Source organism: Pygocentrus nattereri, chromosome 4 (genome assembly GCF_015220715.1).
Source record: "Pygocentrus nattereri isolate fPygNat1 chromosome 4, fPygNat1.pri, whole genome shotgun sequence".
NCBI lineage: Eukaryota > Metazoa > Chordata > Actinopteri > Characiformes > Serrasalmidae > Pygocentrus > Pygocentrus nattereri.
Window position 1 is genome coordinate 21,478,198 of NC_051214.1, and position 23,486 is coordinate 21,501,683.

The window sequence follows — 23,486 nt, forward strand, 5'->3', positions numbered from 1 at the left end:
ATTAGAGAAAAGTCTTAGCTTGACCTGTCAGATCTCAAGCTAAGATAGGAAGTTTCTGTCATACAGTCCCAGGTTCCTCTCACCACTGCTGATTCATCAAGCTTCTCTTGAACAGAGCAATTTACATCAGACCACTCAGGGTAACTTTGTTTACATCTTAACCATTTAAAAATGCAGAAATGTCCTTTTAATAAACACATCTCTCCCCTCAAGACTAAAATGCTGGAAGATTATTCTGTTTGCAAGAATGTAACTTCTGTGAAATCTGAGCACCGAATGCCTCTTAATCTTAATCAATGGATGGAATCAGCTTAGACTCCTATTTATTCCTTAACCCAGGCTGGAAAACTGTCCCGTGAGCATGTTTGGGGAGGAGGTTTGCTTTGTTTAAACTTCCCGTCCCTCATGGAACACGGGGCTGACCACACGAATGCACCACGGTTGACCAGCGTTTACTATAAACTCCCTTATACACAGGGGGTGTGTGCTCAGCTGGAGAATTCTCAGTAGTGTGATCACCTTCCCTTTATAAATACCCTCAGCTCTTGTTTCACGTTGCTGTTTTTGTCTGATGTGTTTTCCGTTCCTGTACCAAGTCACCTGAGAAAAGGAGTGACAGCTTACCCATTAAGAAATGCAGAGGGTTCTCCTCATACTTCTTCACTACAGTTCCCATGAAGAACTTGCTCCCAAAAAGATCAGGGGTCATGAATGTGCCATATTTAGCCATGCCAATCTCATAAGGGCTGAACTCCACCCAGTCTGTCAATCAAAACACATCAAAACAAGCCCTCATTTAGTACACTGCTACACAATAAGTCTCAGTGTCCATAAAGGTCATGGCCCTGCCTATAAAGAGAAGACAGAAAGTACGTCATTAATGGACTGCAATTACATGAGCATGTAACAAAGGCCCAACGTAACTTCTGACAGTCACTAAACCCTTAGGCCTTGTGGTAACACTATGAATATCATGTATAAAAGAACCTATAAATATTATAATGCATTCACAAGGCATCACAAACATGGCTATACATGTTTATTAACCTTCATTACATTTTATAGTCATACTTATTGTGTATTATGAATTGTTAACTTAATGCATTATAAATAGTGTTAATAACACATTATGAGAGGTAAGTTGTATTTGTCAGCTCTTAGTACAGTGAAGCACGACTGGGGGCAGTCGTGGGCTGGAGTTTAGTTATCTGGCCCTGTAACCAGAAGGTTGCCGGTTCAATCCCCAGGGCTGACAGTCCATGACTGAGGTGTCCTTGAGCAAGACACCTAACCCCCAACTGCCCCCCGGGTGCCGTGGATAGGGCTGCCCACCGCTCCGGGCAAGTGTGCTCACTGCCCCCTAGTGCGTGTGTTCACTAGTGTGTATGTGGTGTTTCACTTCATGGATGGGTTAAATGAGGAGGTGGAATTTCCCTGGTTGTGGGATCAAAAAAGTATCACCTATCACACTGTACTAAAGGCTCCTCCAATATTACAAGTGAGGCTTTAACCTTTTAATGTCCTCACCAAGAAAACATAATTATAAGTATGGTTAATAACACATTATGAGAGGTTGTAAGTTGTATTTGGCAGCTCTTAGTAAAGTGAGGGTTTAACCTTTTAATGTCCTCACCAAAAAACTTAATGCATTATAAGTAGTGTTAATAACATGTTATGAGAGCTTGTAAGTTGTATTTAGCCACTCTTAGTAAAGTGAGGCACACTGTACTAAAGGCCCCTCCAATATTATGAGTGAGAAAGAAGTGAAGGGTTCTAGAGCTTGACGTTAGAACCAGTGAGGGAACAAATTACAATGACAGCACTCGACTATCTCGCCTCTCCCTCTTCAGGCCTTCACTCCACAGTGACTTCAGGCTCAGTGTGGTGTCAGAGTGCTGGTTAAGGAAAAGGCATCATAGGAATAATCCTTAACAACACCGTGGTGAGAAATAAACTATCAGAAATTCCATGCCGTAAATTAATTTGTGTATTTGTCTTCACTTTACAGTCTACAAGCTGGGACTGACTTCTTTGGCACTGGCAATATAACATATTATTACCACTGCTTATAATGCATTATGTTAACAACTGATAATGCATAATAAATGTGGCTGTGAAGAGTAGTTAATTTATATAAATGTTTATAGCCATGTTTATAATGCATTATATGGTATAAATGTATTTATAGATGCTTATAGACATGAAATTCATAGAAAGTGTTACCAGCCTCGTTTATGTTATTACATACAGTCGACATTCCCCTTGACACTGCCAATTACCATGAAGCTGACGCTTTTCCAGAGATCACTGGATGTAAGCCATTTAAACAGGAGGTGAACTTTAGTATATATAAGAGTCAGAGAAGCAGCCACTTAGTAAGCCTTCAACTAGTATCAATTAAGTCATTCCAATAATAATAATATAATAATATAATAATATAGCATACAATTGTAAATATTTCCATTTTTGTTGACATTGTTAAGGACTGTTAATTTTGAGTGCATATTAGAAACAGCTTTAAAACATGTCTGTTCAGTAAGTGCCAATTTGGTTTTATGTAGCTAATGATGGCAAAGCAGTTACATTATCCTACTTTATTATATTATTATATTTTTATTATATTAAGTGACCCTTTTTAGTCCCACCATGGGGAAATTTCACTTCTGCAATCTAACCCATCCATGCAGTGAAACACCACATACACACTAGTGAAGACACACACTAGGGGGCGGTAAGCACACGTGCCCAGAGCAGTGGGCAGCCCTATCCACAGCGCCCAGGGAGCAGTTGGGGGTTAAGTGTCTTGCTCAAGGGCACCTCAGTCACAGACTGTTGGCTCAGGGGATCTGCGACCTGCTGGTCGCAAGGCTGGTTCCCTGACCTCCAGCCCACGACTGCCCCCCATTTAGTAATGCTAATCTTTATTGAATGTGCACTATGCCTAAGTATGTATAGTAGGAATGGACAATGATGTCAAAATTACTGATATAGACTGGTATAGTGTCTAAAATGTACATAACATGTTATCAGCATTGGACATATTTTCAGATTTAGCTGATATTTTTAACATATCTGATGATATCTGTAGTTACTACACTACAGTACAGTAAGGCTAATTCCTGCTGGCGTAGGGACGCACAGCAATGTCGAAATCACTGATATAGACTGGTATAGCATCTACAATACGTATGAAATGTTATCGGCATTAGATATTTTCAGATTTACGTACTCTTAGCGGACCGTTTAGGTGAGGCTGGGATACTGCGCTGAAGTGTCTGCTTCTTATTAGTAATTTATTATAGAATTAAATGTTTTATCTGCGATGGACTGGTGACCTGTCCAGGGTGTATCCTGCCTTCCGCCCGAAGACTGCTGGGATAGGCTCCAGCATCTCCCCGCGACCCTGACGGAGAAGCGGCTTAGAAAATGGATGGATGGATGGATGGATAAATGTTTTATTTACAGTCCCACAGTATAACGTTAAGAAATAGCAGTCAGTATTCAGACCTCAGATGTTCACAAGGATTACGCACAAGGATTATCTATTTAAACTCAAGGCATTAACCCAGATAGTAAAAAGCTAAATATATACAATATATACAACCCATGTTTCCATGCCCATAGGCAGAACATTAACTTAGAGCAGGAAGTGAGATTGCATCTCTGTCCCTCATGGCCACCAGGTCAGCAGTTAGGTCTCATTGTTTTGAAGTAAATGTGTCCCAACGTCTGGAATTCAGTGTGTCACCTTAAGAGTCATCACTACATATTTTCTACAACTAAGCAACTTTCTGTATTTTAATGAAATATAGGTAACACCTTCTATGAATGTCACGTTTGTAAGCATCTATAAACATTTATAACATGTTACAATGCATTCATAAGGCATTATAAACATGGTTATAAATCTTCATAAAAATGACTTACACTGAATTACTCTTCATAGCCATGTTTATTATACATTATGAATTGTTAATATAATGCATTATAAGTGGTGTTAATAACATGTTATACTGTCAGTGACAAAGTAGTCAGTCCCAGCTTGGAGAGCATAAAGACAAATACGGAGTTTATTTACATCCTGAGATTTTCAGTATTTTATGTGAGCGTGAAGTCACTGTGGAGTGAAGGCCTGGAGAGGGAGAGGCGAGATAGTCGAGTGCTGTGATTGTAATTTGTTCCCTCACTGGTTCTAACGTCAAGCGCTAGAACCCTTCACTCTGTAACCCTAAACTACACTACAGTACAGTAATTTCTGTAGAAGATGACAGAGGCACCTGCACACAGAGCTGTGCTTTTCTTCAGGACTTACAATAACAATGCCTGAACTAAAATAAGAACAACTGGGAGGTTCACATACTTCACTGATCCCTTCAGGTCTCCCTTGTTTGATTTATTTGAGATTAAGTGCCGCTGAAATGTTGCTGGTCCAGTCTTTCCAGTTCAGAAGGACAAAGTGTCAGAAATAAAACCATTATTTATTCAGAACCTATTTAAAAAAAAAAAAAAAAAAAAAAAATATATATATATATATATATATATATATACACACACACATACATATATATATATATATATATATATATATATATATATATATATATATATATATATATATATACACATATATATATATATTTGCTAAAGGATTTACTGAAACACTGCAATGTACAAAGTGACAGACTTCAAAGTGCTATCAGTGTTTAGCCTAACATGGGAAGGTAAATGTTCACCACTGTTAGCTTGGTGATAACACTGCATATCCAATAGAACAATAGCAGAAATGAGCATTACTGTACTGTAGTGTAGTGCAGTGTTAAAGAGTGAAGGGTTCTAGCGCTCGACGTTAGAACCAGTGAGGGAACAAATAACAGTGACAGCACTCAACTATCTTGCCTCTCCCTCTCCAGGCCTTCACTCCACAGTGACTTCAGGCTCAGTGTGATGTCAGAGGGGGTTCAGCGGTTCAGTGGAGTGGCTGTTGGGTACTTGGTTTGCTGTGATGTAACATTTAAAGTGAGAGGCTGGTTAAGGAAAGCGCACCATAGGAATAATTCTAGGCTAGACAGCCTGTTTGGGGCTTCTGAATATTCAGGACTGAAAGCCCAAAGGTCCAGCCTTAACAACACCCGTGGTGAGAAATAAAATATCAGAAATGCCGTGCCGTAAACTGATTTGTGTATTTGTCTTCATATATATATATATATATATATAGGCCCAAAAGAAATGACTCAAAATGAGTTGAAAATTCTGGTTCCATTGACTAACATTTAAAGTAAAATAGGTTCCTTTTTCTGTAAAATTACCATTTTGGAGGTACAAGATACATATATAAACTGTGATAAAATTTTCTGTGGTAGCATAATGAATATACCAAATATGTTCTAATATTTTGTTGTAAAATATTAAAATAATAAACATTTTCTTTAATGATCCATAATTTGTAGGTTTATTAGTCATGGTTTATGAAAATGTATCAATGGGTATCAGTTTCAAGTGCAAGTATCAGGTCAATATAATCAGAAATCAACCGTTTATTCATAATAAGTCCCAGAATGTGCACTTGTTTACATCTGCTCCTCAAATCTACAAAGCGAAGGCAAAGGCATTTTAAACACCTGCTGTCTGCATACCAAGCCATAACCATCACCCACAGACACACATACGTGCTTACCAGCAAACATAAGCTCAGAAACATCAGGTTTGACATGCAGGCAGGTGAAGAGAGGCATCGGAGACTGGGCTTCATTTATCTTCTCCTGTAGCTCACTCAGCTTAGAGTCCATTCTCTGTATAGAACCAAGCAGAAGCAGCCATCACCACACATTCACACTCATATTGAACTGCAAAACTGGCTATAAATCTTAAGAGTAGCTACTATGGTTCATTTACTTACTACTAGGAAATTAAAATGTAAAGTGTCCAAAAGTTTGTAGACATATGCTAATTTAACGCTTCTTCTGATATCAAGGGTATTAATAGAGTGCCCCCCTTTACTGCAGTAACAGCCTCTACTCTTCTGGCAATGCTTTACACTACATGTGGGAACACTGCTGTGAGAATTTGATTGCGCTCAGCCACAAGGGCATTAGTGAGGTCAGCTACTGATGCTGGTTAGGTCTGGATCAGAAACTCCACTCATCCAAATGGTACTAGATAGATCTCTATCCATCAGTCCAGAGAATGCAGATTGAGGGGTGAGTGGGAGGTGCTTTATACCCTTCTAGCTGATGGCATTGGGCATGGTGGCCTTAGGCTCATTTGCAGCTACTCAATAACATCCTGTTTCTTTGACAGTGTCTGTGACAGTAGTGGGAGCACCTTAAACCCAGAATCCACCAGTACGCCCAAAGTGTTATTACACACTTCTATAACTTATGAATAGCTCAACCAGTTTGCATTGAAGTCCCTGTAGTTAGTAAACAATAAACTTTAGTACAACCCCAAATCCAATGAAGTTGGGACGTTGTGTAAAACATAAATAAAAACAGAATACGATGATTTGCAATTCCTTTTCAACCTATATTCAATTGAACACACTACAAAGACAAGATATTTAATGTTCAAACGCATAAACTTATGTTTTTTGGAAATATTCACTCATTTTGAATTTGATGCCTGCAACACGTTCCAAAGAAGTTGGGACAGGGGCATGTTTACCACTGTGTTACATCACCTTTCCTTTTAACAACACTCAATAAGCGTTTGGGAACTGAGGACACCAATTGTTGAAGCTTTGTGGGTGAATTCTTTCCTATTCTTGCTTGATGTACAACATTCAGTGTTCACTGACAGTGGTTTTCTGAAGTGTTCCTGAGCCCATGTGGTAATATTCATTACAGAATGATGTGGGTTTTTAATGCAGTGCCGCCTGAGGGATCGAAGGTCAGAGGCATACAATGTTGGTTTTCTGCCTTGCTGCTTACTTGCAGAGATTTCTCCAGATTCTCTGAATCTTTTGATATTATGGACTGTAGATGATGAAATCCCTAAATCCCTAAATTCCTTGCAATTGCACATTGAGAAATGTTCTTAAACTGTTCCTCAACTTTCCCAGTCTTCTGTGGCCCTGTCCCAACTTCTCTGGAACATGTTGAAGGCATCAAATTCAAAATGAGTGAATATTTGCAAAAAACAGTTTATCCATTTGAACATTAAATATCTTGTCTTTGCAGTGTATTCAATTGAATGTAGGTTAAAAAGGATTTGGAAATCATTGTATTCTGTTTTTATTTATGTTTTACACAACGTCCCAACTTCATTGGAATTGGGGTTGTATGTTATAAGCTTACAATTTTAAGCAGTTAAAGCAGTAAAATTCAGTATATGACACTATGCAGTTGAAGTGTGGGCCTACATGTGGGGCCATAAGGAACTGTCTGTGTTTTCTTGTTGTGTAGGTTGATCTTGCTCTTGTGGTCCCATCATGCACATATACAAAGTATGTGTTGTGAACAACCTTCAGGCGCCCATTAAATGCCCAATATGCCTAAATTCTTCTCCCATGATGTAAGCTGGGCAGCTCTAATCTTGGGTCATGCATACATATGCAGTGTCCTTACCAACCACATAGCTGATATGGGTTAACAAAACTGTGTTCCTTTACATCCATGCCTAAGAATTATATCGTACCAAAGTTAATGACCAAAAGAAAATTAACCTAACAAACATAACTGAGCTATCAAACTTCATACAACAGTTGGTTCCGGCCACGCAAACTGATTCTAACAAACGCTGTATCACTCCGCTGAGACGCTGTTGCTAAGCTATAACTTTGACAGCTGTATGAGATGCTCAAGCCATTTGAACGTTTTTACTTCTTACTTTGCCACAAACAGAAAATGGACACTTTCAAGATCACATCTGACCGACAGTTGATTTGTTCAGACTCTGAAGATGAGATGACACTAAATTCTCAAACTGTCGTCACCACTGAGCAGCTTTTCAGTCGGCAGCTGTGACAGAAGAACAGCTAAACAACCTGGAATCAGCCAGAAATGAAGTAAGTACCATTCGCCAAACTAAATGGGCTGTAAGAAGCTTTACAGACTGGCTGGAACAAAACAACATTAATACTGATCTGGCAAAAAAGACAAAACTGATATTGCGGCAGTTTTATGGCTTAGTCTGATTTGGTCAGACTCTGAAGATCAGACAACATTTGACGAATGGTGTTGGGTTCATTTCTGGCTGATTCCAGGTTGTTTAGTTGTTCTTCTGTCACAGCTGCCAACTGAAAAGCTGCTCAGTGGTGATGACAGTTTGGGAATTTAGTGTAAGGAGCTGGAGAACGAACTGCCAGCTGTGCAGCAAGTGGGTGGTGCTCATTATTCTGACGTAGCAACAAGCTGCTTGTAAGGAGCTATAATTTGGAGGAAGGAACTAAACATTAAAACATATTAAACGCCGCGTTCACGGCCCAGTTTATTCATTTCTTACTGTATTTATTTAACTGTTGTATTAAAGCAGCAGAACACTCAAGGAGTGAGTTATCGGCAATAACATCACAGCTGTGTTCTATTGCTTCATCTCTCTGCCTCTCCAACTGTGTCTTCATTTAACCAGTCAAAATTGATGCACACACAGCAGTAAAGTGAATAAGAGGCTTCCCTTCTTTAAAACGTTGGCATATGAAAGATGGACAATGCGTTTAATGTATTAGAGAAACAGCAAACACAACACAACCTGCATATGTGGAGCCTGTTTCACTCATTTCTCCCTCATCTTGTGTTGCTGTGCTTAATTCTGCTTCAGTGGCGAAACAGGCTGAGAGATGTCAATCATGTGGGCTCATCAGAATATCAGGACAGGTCTGGTCATCAGTTTTTTTGCAAGCTGTGTATTATTAAGGTTTATTTCATCCAAACTTTGCTGGATGTTTAATATAAAATTAGTGTATTACAAACAAATGCATGGACTTCAAGAGAAACCTTTACTGAATCCTTGATTTGGCATGAACTGTCATACTTACAGCAGGAATGAGAGTCTCTCCGATCAGCATTCCAAAGATATCGGTGAATGTGACGGGTTGTCCTCCGGCTTTTTTGCTCCACAGAGCTTGTACGTAGTTGGTGATGTGCTGGGGCAGAAGCAGTCGCAGAGGGTTGCTGCTCACACTCTTCATCAGCTCCTTGTTGATCTGCTCGGGTCCCTGCTTGGGGAACTCAGGGTGAGAGTACAATGTGGACATATACCTGGCAGAGAGGGCAGAGAGGGAGGTAGAAAGCTGTGAAAGGCCTATGGAACCACAAGGGAGAGAGGGCTAATTAACTGGACAGATGGACTGATGGACAAAATGTAGACTTGTGTCATTCTGTGTGCACTTAATTTCACTGTCCGCAGAGATTGTTCCTTTAACAAGATCTTTTCTGGTGCAAGACATCAATGTAATGCAATGTCAGCGTACCAGGTGGATCCAGAGAGACCGGCGACGTAAGTGGCACAGTCCAGAACTCCTGACTCATACAGAGCCTTCATGACCCCTGAGAACGCGACCATCGCCCTGAAGCCACCGCCTGATCCTACTACAGCAATCACAGGAACCTGTGCAGACACACATTCACATTGCATCACTTCCTGGATTTCAGCTTTCACTCGAGTTCTGACAACATGTCAAGTGAGTTCGGGCATTTGTTCAGCATGCACTGCAAAGATTTTGTGTTACTGAACAAATAATACACTTTTTAAACTGACTATATTACTAATAATGATTAACTTCCTAAAAAATGTATTTATGTAAAGCCAACAATGAAATACCAAGAAAGCTGTTAAACTGTGACATTATTCCAAAAAATATCTATTAAATATAATGAAAGTGGGAGTGCTGAAGCATTAAGAGTTCCTTTCACTGGAACTAAGGGGCCGAGCCCAACTCCTGAGAAACAGCCCTACACCATAATCCCCCCTCCACCAAACTTTACACTTGGCACAATGCAGTGAGACAAGTACTGTTCTCCTGCCAACCGGCAAACCCAGACCCATCCATTGGATTGCCAGACGGAGAAGCATGATTGGTCACTCCAGAGAACATGTCTCCACTGCTGTAGAGTCCAGTGGCAGCACTTTACACCACTGCATTCCACACTTTGCATTGTGCTTGGTGATGTAAGACTTGGACGCAGCTGCTCGGCCACGGAAACCCATTCCATGAAGCTCTCTACGTTGTTCTTGAGCTGATCTGAAGACCACATGAAGTTTGGAGGTCTGTAGCGATTGACTCTGCAGAAAGTCGGCAACCTCTTCGCACTATACACCTCAGCATTCGCTGATCCCACGCTGAGTTGCTGTCGTTCCCAATCGCTTCCACTTTGTTATAATACCACTGACAGGTGACTGTGGAATATTTAGTATTGAGGAAATTTCACGACTGGACTTGTTGCATAGGTGGCGTCCGATCACGGTACCACGCTGGAATTCACTGAGCTCCTGAGAGAGACCCATTCTTTCACTAATGTTTGTAGAAGCAGTCTGCAGGACTAGGTGCTTGGTTTTATGCTCCTGTGGCCATGGAAGTGATTGGAACGCCTGAATTAAATGATTTGGATGGGTGAGTTAATAGTTTTGGAAATATAGAGTATTATAACTGCACACATTGTCATTAATATTGATAAGATACTACAGTATGGAATATGGATCACTGTACTGCTTTTCCACTTCCTTTGGCAGACGAATATCATTTTTGTCCTGTATGTTTCACTTCATGATGGTATGATGTGTCCTAAACTATCGGAATCAGCTACTAAGCTCCTTCCCTTCAGTTATTAAAGTTCTCAGGATGGCTAAATTGAAGAGGTGCCAACTTTATCTTGCAAGTTGTAAAAGAAACGTTGATTGAACTTTTTACAGGTCCTCCAACATAATATCTAATCTAATCACAAACCGGACGATGCCAAACCTTTACTGTCTTATGAACATTCAGTCTCGACATGCCTGTGAGCAACTGCACCATTTCATTTTAACAAACTGTGGTGTGATTTCAAGGATTTTATACATTAACATATATTAACATTACTGATGTCACAAGACATTTGCTAGAAACTCTGAAGGACATCAAATACAGACAGCAAAAGCAGAAAAGCTGCCAGCCAGGATTAAAAACATGATGTTTAAGATTTGACATCTAAGCTAACAGCAAGGTTTCAGAAGAGATGTGTGGGGATTTGAGCTACATCATATATTATCTTGCAACTGAATTATATTTATGTACTTTAAAATGGGAAATGGAATAGTTTTTGTTCATTTTAAAGCAACCCAAGCTCAAATACACAAACAATACTCACTGCTGCCCTCTAAAGGTGTTAATAACAAACATCAGATAAACAAACATCACTCACTGCTGCCCTCTAAAGGTGTTATTAACAAACATCAGATACACAAACATCACTCACCGCTGCCCTCTAAAGGTGTTAATAACAAACATCAGATACACAAACAGCACTCACCGCTGCCCTTTAAAGGTGTTAATAACAAACATCAGATACACAAACAGCACTCACCGCTGCCCTCTAAAGGTGTTAATAACAAACATCAGATACACAAACAGCACTCACCGCTGCCCTTTAAAGGTGTTAATAACAAACATCAGATACACAAACAGCACTCACCGCTGCCCTCTAAAGGTGTTATTAACAAACATCAAATACACAAACATACATTCCAGAAATCTGTACTAAACATAAGACTTTTTTGCCTATATAAGCAACTTCTAAATGTGCAGTTTCTGTTTTTATAAAGCCCACTGATCGAGAAGATGATGTCATCAAAGGAATGACCATTGGAATCCTTGCAGTAGTAGAGGATGTGAAGGAACCCCTCCCAGCAATCTACAGTGATGTGGTGCTGGTCATGGAAGAGCATGTTGTCCTTTGTAAACTTGGTGATGTACCAAATGCGTTTATGAACTTGATGGGCCTGCTCTGCACTGCTTGAGTACACACACTCAAGAATAAATTACTGAGTTAGAGAGTATGCTTGTTGGTACTAGAGAGTATTTATCAGGTACTGCAACCTTTTTATTTATTCTTTTTTATTTATTATTTTTCTAGCTGTTTTGTAACAAAGGGTTATCCAAGACAAATCTGTCTTCTTGGCATATTCATTATTTGTGTTTTGCAGTATGCAATAAATTTAAAAACAAAAGATCCTGAATAATCTTCTGCATCTTTGCATGTTTGGTTAATATGTACATTATAAGAGGATACAGTTTTTGTTTTGAAACAGATTAAGATTGTTCTTGTACAAACCAGAGTTCGAATTCCTAGTTTTGGTCCCATGGTAAATTGTAGGTGTGTTCAGTATTTCAAGATTAATTTGTCTTCTTTGGTCACAAGTGGAAAAAACACTTATGCTACACTATATGGATTGAAGTGTCAGGACAGCTATTTATTCATTTTTTCCCAAGTCAAGGATATTAAAGACTATATGCTGCTTGTGTTGTAGTAACTTGTCTCTACTGTACAGAGAAGGCTTTCTACTAGATTTTGGAGTGTTGGTTTGAGGATTTGATTGCATTCAGCAACGAGTGTTGCTCAGGTTAGGATGTTGGATGATCACCACCCCACCTAATCATCCCCAACTCATCCCAAAAGTATTGGACAGAGCACTGTCATTCCATAGAACACAGTTCCACAGCTCAATGCTGTATCTTCTTCAGAGAGTCCTATTCTATTGGCAATACTTTTCTGTAGGGATTAGACAAGCAGAATGTGTGCAATTGAACATCTGTGTTGCCAACAGAATAGGACTCTCTGGAGCAGAAAAAAAAACATGCACCTATTGGCACCATGCCTAATGCCAGGCATGGGCTAGAGTGCTATAAAGCCCCCAACATTTAGCTGGGGAGCAGTGGAACTGTGTTCTCTGTAGTGGTAATGCTCCATTCAGTACTTCATGAATGAGCTGGGGAGTTGGAGATGAGGTGGTGTGATGATTTTGCTCTCTGTCACTGAATCCAACCAACTCCTCACAACAATGTTCCAAAATGTAGTAGAAAGTCTTCCATGGACAGTAGAGACAGTTACTCCAACACAAGCAGCATAAACTCTTTTAGTACCCTTAATTTAGTAAGAAACTGTAAATGAGAAGGTGTCCCAATACTTTTAACCATATAGTGTATTTTTCTGTTTTCTGGCACTTGCTCTTCAGTTCACATTAACACATGGTTATTAATATGTTGCAAAGCTAAAATCATATGGACACAGTGGCCAAGGTTTCTGACTTGAAATTATGTTCAAAAAGCCATATATATATTTTTGTATTTACGTTTATGGCATTTGGCACAGCTAACTAATGGAAATATTATTGCAAATTGTTAATAAAAAGGTTTTGGATACCAAACCAAAGTATATTTCTCATCTGAGTAATTTTTCAGCAAGCTGATTTGAACTGTTAATTATTTGAACTGTTTTATTATTATTTGAACTATTATATGAACTGTTGCTTAAATTAGACCAATGCAGCTTGATAAAGTATGTTGAAAAAACTTGCCGCATTGTTGGGAAAATTGAAAAAAGTTCTACCAATTTGATTTAAGTTGACAAAATTAATTTCTGTAAGTCCACTTCACTTGAAATAATTAGTTGAGCACTTCCAGGTTGTTGTGTGAACAAAACTTTAAGTTAAGAACTTAAGTTAACAAAATGTTAAGTTCAATACATTTACAGCATTTGGCTGACGCTCTTATCCAGAGCGACTTACAATGTGATCATTTTACACAGGTAGGCCAAGGTGGTGTTAGGAGTCTTGCCCAAGGACCCTTATTGGTATAGTGTAGGGTGTTTGCCCAGGTGGGGATTGAACCCCAGTCTACAGCGTAGAAGGCAGAGGTGTTACCCACTACACTGACCAACCACCTCAATAAACTTAACAGGTTATGTTCTTACAACTTAACTGAGTCAAAGCAAAAAGATGACTTGACTGAGTTGAGTCAGCAAACATTTTTTACAGTCAGGCATAACACACACACACATGCACACATTCACAGGCAGCTATACTCTTCAAATGCAGAATCATCTTAAGAGTGCACTGTGCACCTCTGCAGTTGGTTCAAAGGCATGCTGTACATAAACAGGAGGGGCATGACAGATACATATCTGTATAAGAAAGTGAGTCAGAGTCAGGTCAGAATGATAAGTCGGGGTGGCTATCATCTTGTAAAAGTCGACAAAAGTCCCAAATGCAAATAATAAGTGGTTTAATAAGCTCAAAATATCTCACAAATCTCTACAAAAGTGGGTTTTCCAAGTTACGAGAGTGAATTGCAAAGTCCTCATGAAACCAAATATCCAGTGTCAATCTGGAGATCACAATGTCACGACCTTTTACTTAAAACTGAATTTGGGCTGGAACTTAAATAAATCATTTAATTGTAAAACTTCCATCTACAGTGCTGCTTGAAAGCTCATGAGCCCTGGACGTCACCGATCCACTGTCGGGCGGTGCTACCATTCCCAAGAGTGGTAATCCAACAGAAATGACTCTGTTGTTCGCTCTCTGAAGAAAACATGTGTCTCCATTTTTGTTCATTTTTAGTTTTCTACGTTATTTGAACACAGTGGTTGCCATTTACATTGCGTCAAAAATGTCATGATGAATAGACCAATAGAAATGCTCCAAAATCACACACACACACACACACACACACACACACACACACACACACACACACACACACACACACCTTCTAAGCTGCTTCTCCTTCTGGGTCGCAGGGGTTGCTGTAGCCTAACCCACCTGTCATTGGACAAAAGGTAGGACACCCTGGACAGGTCACTAGTGCATCGCAGGGCACTATGGGGGGAAACCCATGCAGACACGTTGAGAACATGCAAACTCCACACTCAAAGGACTCTGGTCGTCCAGCCAGGGAGTCAAACCCAGGCCCTTCTTGCTGTGAGGCGACAATACTACCCACCACGCCACCATGCCACGCGCCAAACCCACTTAAAATAAAACCTTTTTACATTAACTTACATTGAAAGTTGAGAATGTATTTGCCATCTCCTGTAAAGTTACCATTTTGCAGATACAGGCTTTTCTTTGGACAGCACAATATAGTATTACGGGGAAACTACAAAAAACAAGGGTAATTTATGGATCCACAGGCCTCTCTTACTCTGGCTAATATCAGTATCCATGAGTCCACCATGCACAAAGGCAAACACCGAACAAGGATAGTGTGTATGGCATGACATCTTCAAGAAATCCACTACTCTTCAGAAAAAAAAACACTGCTACCTGTTTAAAGTTTCTTAAAGGCCACCTGGATTAGCCACAAGACCACTGAAATAATCTGGATTATAAAGTGAAAACAGATGTTTTTGGCTTAAATGAGAAACGATAAGTTTGACAGAAACCAAACACTGTATTCCAGCGTAAGAACCTCATGCCAGCTGTGAAACACAGTAGCTTTGCTGCTACTGGACCGGCTTGCCAACATTTGATGGAGCTGTGCATTATGGACTGAATCAAGAAATCTTACAGGTGAATGTTTGGACACCCATCCGTCAACTGAACCTCATCAGAAGGTGGAATACAATGATCAGTTAAAGCAGAGGTAATTTTACATTTTGGAACAGCTGAGTCAAAGTCCAGACGTAATCCATTAGAAATGCTGTGGCAGGCCCTCAGACCTGACTTCTGTAAGAAGTCTGTAAGAAGGTACAGCCAAATCACTGTACAAGGCTAATCCACAGTTACAGGAGCCAGGAACAGGAAGTCAATGCTGGCAAGGGGGTCATACAGTTACTTAAAGTAGGTTCACAAGCGTTTGCCAACAAAGATATTTAATGTTTGATCACTTTGTTCAATAAATAAATGAAAACTATATAATTCTTTACAACCCCATTTCCAAAAAAGTTGGTACGCTGTGTAAAATGGAAATAAAAACAAAATGCAATTATGTGCAGATCATTTAAACCCCATATTTAATTGAAAATAGTATAAAGACAAAATATCAAATGTTGAAACTGAGAAATTGTATTGTTTATTGAATTTAATGCCAACAACATGTTCCAAAAAAGTTGGGATGGAGGCAACAAAGGTTGTGTAATGCTAAAGAACACCTAGTGGTTAATTGGTTACAGGTCAGTAACATGACTGGGTTAAAAATAGCATCTCAGAGAGGCTTTCAGAAGTAAAGATGAGGAGGGGTTCACCACTCTGTGAAAGTGCATGATCAAAGAGTGCAGCAATTCAGGAATAACGTTTCTCAACATAAAATACCAGATAACTTTTGCTTTTCATCGTCTACAGGTCATATGATCATTAAAAGATTCAGAGATTCTGGAGAAATCTAGTATTTGCTGGCTTTTTTACGCTTTTAAAATGGACTGAGGGGAAATGAAAAAGTGTCCTGTCAAATTAACATTTGAAATTTTTTTTGGAAATCATGGACACTGTCCTCCGAGCTAAAGACCATTCAGCTTGTTATCAGTACATAGTTCTAAAGCCAATATTCATGCTGGTTTAGGGGGCATTAGTGCCCATGGCATGGGTGACGTGCACATCTGTGAACGATATATACATGTTTTGGCAACATATGCTGCCATCCAGACGACGTCTTTTTCAGGGAAGGCCTTGTTTATTTCAGAAAAACAATATCAAACCTCATTCTGCATGTATTACAACAGCATTGCTTTGTATTACAAGGGTCTGGGCAGTAAACTGGACTGTCTGCAGTCCAGACCTGTCACCCACTGAAAACCTTTGGCACATTATGAAATAAAAAAAATAAGACAAATGAGCCCCCGAACTGTGGATCAAACAAGAACAGGAAAACTTTTCACTTTCAAAACTACAGCAGTGTCTCCTCAGTTCCCAAATACTTACAGAGTGTAACACGGAGCGATGAGCATGTGCGGAGGTAAGCAACTTTTATTAAGGGCAAATCCAGGGTCGTGGTCAAAACAGTCCAGGGTCAAAGAGCCAATACAGACAGATCGGGGTTCAGACATGACAAACTATAAACAGATTCAAACAGGGCAAGGACATACAACAAAGACCGATACATTCATACAAAGACCGGCAAACACAAGGGCCAAACACAGGGCTTAAATAACAGGGAAAACGAGGGACGGGTGCAAACAATCATTGGAGGAGTTACAAAACCAAAACAAACACACATGGGCTAAACCAAAACACGAACACATGGACAGGACTGGGAGGGGCCAATCGTGAACAGAGTGTTGTTAAAAGAAGAGGTGATCAAACACAGTGGTAAACAGGCCCCCGTCCCAACTTTTTTGGAATGCATTGATGGCATCAAATTCAAAACGGGCCTATATTTTTCTAAAAACAATAACATTTCTCAGTTTCATCATTTGATCTGTTGTCGTAATTTCATTTTAAAATATGGTTTAAATGATCTGCACATCATTTCATTTTAATTTACATTCTGCACAGCATCCCACATTTTTTGGACATTTTTTTTTGGTCGTATGTTATTTGTTTTACTGGGTTCACATCATCTACTGTTGTGACATAAATGAAAATCTGATCACAGTTAAAGTATCGCTTGTGCCGAAATTCACATATCTCAAACTTTCACAGATTTTCATGATATGAAATATAACATCGGGCTGCTCAAACTTTTACTTAAAAAAACCCTTCATCGATGAAAGCATCCACACAAACTATATGTGATTTAAGGCAATGTCTTCACATCTTATTTTTATAACAGTTCATGGCTCTAGACACAAAGACGACATCAAACTGCAAACAGAGCCATCAGACCTGAACCTTGTGCCCACAGGAGGAGCCCAGGAGCCAACTGCAACACATTCAAATAGCAAAAACCAGAGCTCAGGTTTCCACACCATTGCAAAGGTCAAGTGTGTAAATCTGCTAATGTCAGTCGAGTTAACCCTGACAACATCCACTGGGTGGCCAAACATCCAACCTCTTGCATAACCCAGCTACCGCAGACATCCTGAAAACAGAACAGCTCCCTTGTAGGTCAGCGCAAGCATTTAAACCGTGCCAAGAAAGATTGTGAAACTGCTTATCTCACTCTGTTAGAAACTCCCTTGGGTTTTTTTAAGACTATGAAATTCTGCCCTAAGCTTTACTGTTCACTATTCTACACCTATCCTTAAATGGCCCTCCTCACACCACACTGGACTTTCTTTCCATCACCAGACACAGGGGGGTGTGGGGGTGTGTCTTCTGAACTGTGATAGAATACTATAGAAAACCCTGACACACCCAGCAAGGTCTGTTTCATTTCTGGACGTGAGCCATTGCGCCACAGCCACCTTGCATAAATAAGGGCTCGTGGCTTTGTTTGGGTCAGCTACTTAACATCATGTACAGAGCTCATAAGTTTTGAACAATAACATATTTATTATTTCGCGGCTCAGTTGACAGCAATGAACAGTATGTAACCATTTAGGACACACAATGGGCCCCAAGCAGAAACTGTTTGCTTATCTAACATTTCTTCTGAGGGTGAAGGGTGTATTTCTGAAAAGGTATTAATATGGAGTTTGTCCTGTTCTGCTGCAGTAAAGGCATTATATTAGATGCTGTTTAATACTAACTTGCTGTGAAGATTTGATTGCACTCTGACAGAAGAGCATTAGTGATGTGGGATGATTAGACCTTGATTGCAAACACCACTCCAACTCATCCAACTCATCCCAAAGGTGTTGGATGGAGCTCCATTACTCTAGAGAACCCAGTCCCAGGGCTTCACAGCCCAGTGCTGGGGGGGCTTTAGACTCCGCTAGCTGACACTCAGCATTAGGCATGGTAACCTTAGGCAAGGCTCATGTGCAGCTGCTCCAGAGCAGCTCTGTTAAACAGTTCTTTTCAATGGAGATTATACAAGCTGTATGTGCACAATTAAATGTCCGTGTCAGCAATGGGATCGTTTAATATTAGCTGAATTCACTAACTAGAGAGTGTATGGATGCATGTGGACATATATGGTGCGGTCAATTTGGGAGGCAGCCGTCCAATTAGGCAGTATTTTAAGGCAGCACTTGCACACAGACTCTGTCCCATTCCAAAGTCAGCATGTACTCTAAGGCAGGGGTGTTTAATTAAAATTCAATAAGGTCCAGTGAGAGAAAATAGTAAATATCCGGAAAATCACTTGGTCAAGATTCAGTGCCATATACGGTTCACTGATGCAGCCTAGTAGGAATATCAGCATCTTATACAGTCAACAACTGAATATCAGATCAAATAAAGTCCAGTTCAGTACGGAGCCCCACTGGTGACATCATGCGTCGCCACGCCTTATTAACGCGTGGGAACAAGATCCTAATGTGTGGCCACAACTTAGTACGGCGTGGGAATGAGAAGATTAAGTCATGGCCATGACTTAGTAAGGCATGGGAATAAGAAGATTAAGTTGCGGTCATGACTTAGTAAGTCATGGGAATGAGAAGATTAAGTCATGTCCATGACTTAGTAAGGCATGGGAATGAGAAGATTAAGTCGCGGCCATGACTTAGTAAAGCATGGGAATGAGAAGATTAAGTCGTGGCCATGACTGAATAAGGCATGGAAATGAGAAGATTAAGTCATGGCCATGACTTAGTAAGGCGAGATCATGGCTTACTAAGTCGTGGCCACGCATTATCGTTATTTGTACAGGATGTCACCACTTTCTTCTCCCCTGTGTGGCGTCACTCACTCGAGTCTCAGTGGTCATCCTAATGCACAGATCTGATTGGCTGAGTAGCATCACGTGTGATATTTACAGCGCATGCGATTGGTCTGAGTCTCCCGGGTGCTAAAGCTATCGTAAAGGCTCGAAAAGCTATGCCAATTAAAACAGGACCACCCTGTCAAAATTAAATGAGTTTATTACAGGTCCAGGTCTGCAGAGGACAGCATCTGGGTCCGGACACAGACCGCGACCCGCCTATTAGTGACCTCTGTTCTAAGGTATCTTTTCTTGACCAAATTTGAAGGTGTACTCACATGTTCCTTCCCACCAAAGGCAATCCCATAATGCTGTTCAGCGGCCGACATTTCCATTGCTTCAATTTTGAAAACACGTGGTCATTTCTGCCGAGTGTGGCTACAAACACGAGTTACTTCATGTTTTCTGTCCTGACTGTGTTGATTGCTGCATTTGTTTAACTTATTTAGCACATTTGAGTTTGTAGGTCACTGGACATCGTTCCTGTGGTTAGATTTAGGCACTTTGCTTGTCTGTTGTGACCAGACAGGCTGCATTTATAATGTTAAGCTAACGCAAGTAAAAAACACATCGACTCTTCAATTAGGGTCGGGAATGGAAGTGACGTGATGCTGCATTGTGGGATCATTCTGCCTAAACTGTGAGTAATAAAGTTGGTTAGCCAATCCCATTTCTTCTTTTTACCCCTACCCCTTGATTTCGAGTGTCACCTTAACACCTTGGAACTTACAAGGGGTTGTGGTTGAAATCTTCCCTACAAAATGGGACCCTCAAATAAAAAAATAAAAAAAACCTTCATTAACAGCTACTAGCGCTGCTCTGTAGGCGACCCGGCCCGTCTGCAGTGACAGCAGAGGAGGGGAAAGTTCAGCACCTCACTGCTGGGCCTTAGTTACATTTAGGGCATCATACGCCTTCAAAGAGGGGGGCAATTATTTATTATCACCCACCCCTAATTCTTCAGTGATACAAAGCTGAAGTCAGATATTCACCAGATTCTTGTTCAAATTTTCCCGTTCCACCTTAAATGGTGCAGCAGCTACATTCTGGCACTTCAGGCGTCAAAACTGCCAGACTATTTCTTTGGTCTCTTGAGCTCCGTCTTGTTGGTTTTTGTTTTTTTCTGATATCTCTCTGATTGGAGTCTCTGAAAAACCTCAGTTTGGAGGGTCATATAGCCCCAACACTTCACCCTACTCCTCTATCTCAACAAAAATCAGGACATCCCACCGCCATACGTGAACGTGCAAAACAGAGGGCTAAGGGCTCAGTGGTAGGGGCGAGGGGTGAAATGGGACTGGGCCTAAGCATTAAACTGGTGAAGGATGGTGAGTGAACTGAAAATGATTCACAAACTTATAGTCATGATTATCTGTGATATTGAAGCACTAACTTCAGTGTATTGCTGCTGTCATGAGAAAACCTTGTATCTCCATTTTTATCATTTTTCCAGTTTTTGATATAATTTGATATAATAATAAAAAAGCCTGTTGTTCTTTACATTGTGTGTTAATTTCATGATGAATGGATGCAAAACAAACAGCCCAAAACAACTTGTAAAAAATTCAGGTTCCATTGACTTACATTAAAAGTAAAGTAGGTTTTTTCCTTCTCCTGTAAAGTTACTATTTTGGAGATACAAGGTTTTCTTCTGACAAGAGTGATATAATGGCAGATACAAGTCCTTAAAGCTACTTGTTCATGAGGTAATCCAGCTTTTACAGGTAAATGTAGACTAGCACGTGACTGTGAGTAAACATATATCACGTGTACAGCACAATAAGAGTTATAACGTATGGCGGTTCTGTAGAGCACATGCCAGGCTCAATTCATTCAAGACTTAATGAAAGAGATCCGATACCTTTGTTTACATATACTAATTTTAAAATGAGACATAATTGTATGTTTACTTCTGAATTCCCAGCTTGTATTTTTTAACACGCCCTACTTTGGCTGTTTATGCGATATTATACGCTATTAGTGTGTTCCATTCTAGAGGCAGCTGCCTAATTAGTGACTGCCTTCAGAGTTACCTCTCTCGTTAGGCAGCATTTTAACTGGAAAGAAGCCAGTAGGCATCGTGTTCAGCACGCTCTACAGAACCGCCATACGTCATGACTCTTACTGCACTGTACACGTGAATGTTATATGTTTACTCGCAGTCACGTGCTAGTCTACATTTACCTGCGACTGTAAAAGGTGGATTACCTCATGAACAAGTAGCTTTAAGGACTTGTATCTGCCATTATATCACTGTTGTCAGAAGAAAACCTCGTATCTCCAAAATAGTAACTTTACAGGAGAAGGAAAAAACCTACTTTACTTTTAGTGTAAGTCATTGGAACCAGAATTTTTTCCAAGTTATTTGGGGCCGTTTTTTCCATTCATCATGAAATTTACACACAATGTAAAGAACAACAGGCTTTTTCAAATAGCAAAAACCAGAAAATGACAAAAATGGAGATACAAGGTTTTCTCATGACAGCAGCGATACACTGAAGTTAGTGCTTCAATATCACAGATAATCATGACTATAAGTTTGTGAATTATTTCAGTTCACTCACCATCCTTCACCCCAGTCCCCTTTCACCCCTCGCCCCTACCACTGAGCCCTCAGTGTCTAGAGGTAGGGTGTCCTGATTTTTGTTGAAATAGAGGGGTGGGGTGAAGTGTTGGGGCTACATGACCCTCCAAACTGAGGTTTTTCAGAGACTCCAAACAAAGAGGTATGAGAAAAAAGAAAAACCAGCAAGACGGAGCACATGTGACCAAAGAAACCCACAAATGTGGGAATGTTCCTAGTTAAAAATTAAAATAACTATTATATTATCTAATACCATTAATACCATTTCAACGTATTATTAGTCATTTTCTTCATAACAAGCATAAAAAATCACTAAAAACATGCTAATGTTTCGGTAGCTAGCTAGCTAACTTTCCTGTTCCACCTTAACTAGTCTGGCACTTCTGACACCTGAAGCGCCAGAATGGAACTGCTGCTCCATTTAAGGTTGAAGGGGAAAATTTGATTAAGCAGCTGGTAAACTGACTTCAGCTTTGTTTCACCAAAGAATTAGAATTACTGAAAAGTGGCCAGTGTAGCTTTGGTTTGTGTTTGGAGTGAAAAAGTAGAATAACTGCTGCAACGCTGAGCCCTGCCTCCAGTGTCCTTCCTGAGCCCAGGGTAGCAGAGGGCACGGTACAAGCACCAGAAAAGGTTCTTCTATTGTCAAACTTGACATCATCACAACAGAAGAACTCTGTTTGGTGCTATATGCTAAAAACCATCTACAACATATTCTCCATTAAGCTAAAGAACATTTCTATGATGCAAAGAACCCTTTAATCATCCATCCATCCATCCATTCATTTTCTAAGCCGCTTCTCCATCAGGGTCGCAGGGGGATGCAGGAGCCTATCCCAGCAGTCTTCGGGCGGAAGGCAGGATACACCCTGGACAGGTTGCCAGTCCATCACAGGGCAGACAGACAGACACAGACAGTCACTCACACACAGGGGCAATTTAGCATGTCCAATTGGCCTGACTGCATGTCTTCGGACAGTGGGAGGAAACCGGACAACCTGGAGGAAACCCACACAGACACGGGGAGAACACGCAAACTCCACACAGAGAGGACCCTGGCCGCCCGGTCGGGGAAACGAACCCAGGCCTTCCTCACTGTGAGGCGACAGCACTACCCACCACGCCACCGTGCCGCCCCCCTTTAATCATGAATAAGGTAAAGAATCATTTTCTTTACTAAAGAACCCTTGAAGAACCAGGTGAGTTTTTTTACTCCTGCTATCTTTATTGTCTCCACAAATGTTTTTGCTG

At 40.3% G+C, this 23,486-nt stretch overlaps 1 protein-coding gene across 2 annotated transcripts in view; it reads right to left on the bottom strand.

Annotated features, from left to right (window-relative positions):
• pla2g4ab (phospholipase A2, group IVAb (cytosolic, calcium-dependent)) overlaps nt 1-23,486 on the bottom strand; it is a 66,573-nt gene that overhangs the window by 22,928 nt on the left and 20,159 nt on the right. For both annotated transcript variants that reach the window (XM_017722443.2, XM_037537863.1), the window contains 4 exons: nt 9,407-9,543; nt 8,972-9,194; nt 5,675-5,789; nt 625-762 (listed from right to left, as the gene is read on the bottom strand). In XM_017722443.2, coding sequence (XP_017577932.1) covers nt 625-762; nt 5,675-5,789; nt 8,972-9,194; nt 9,407-9,543 — 613 coding nt within the window. The remainder of the gene's footprint in view (nt 1-624; nt 763-5,674; nt 5,790-8,971; nt 9,195-9,406; nt 9,544-23,486) is intronic.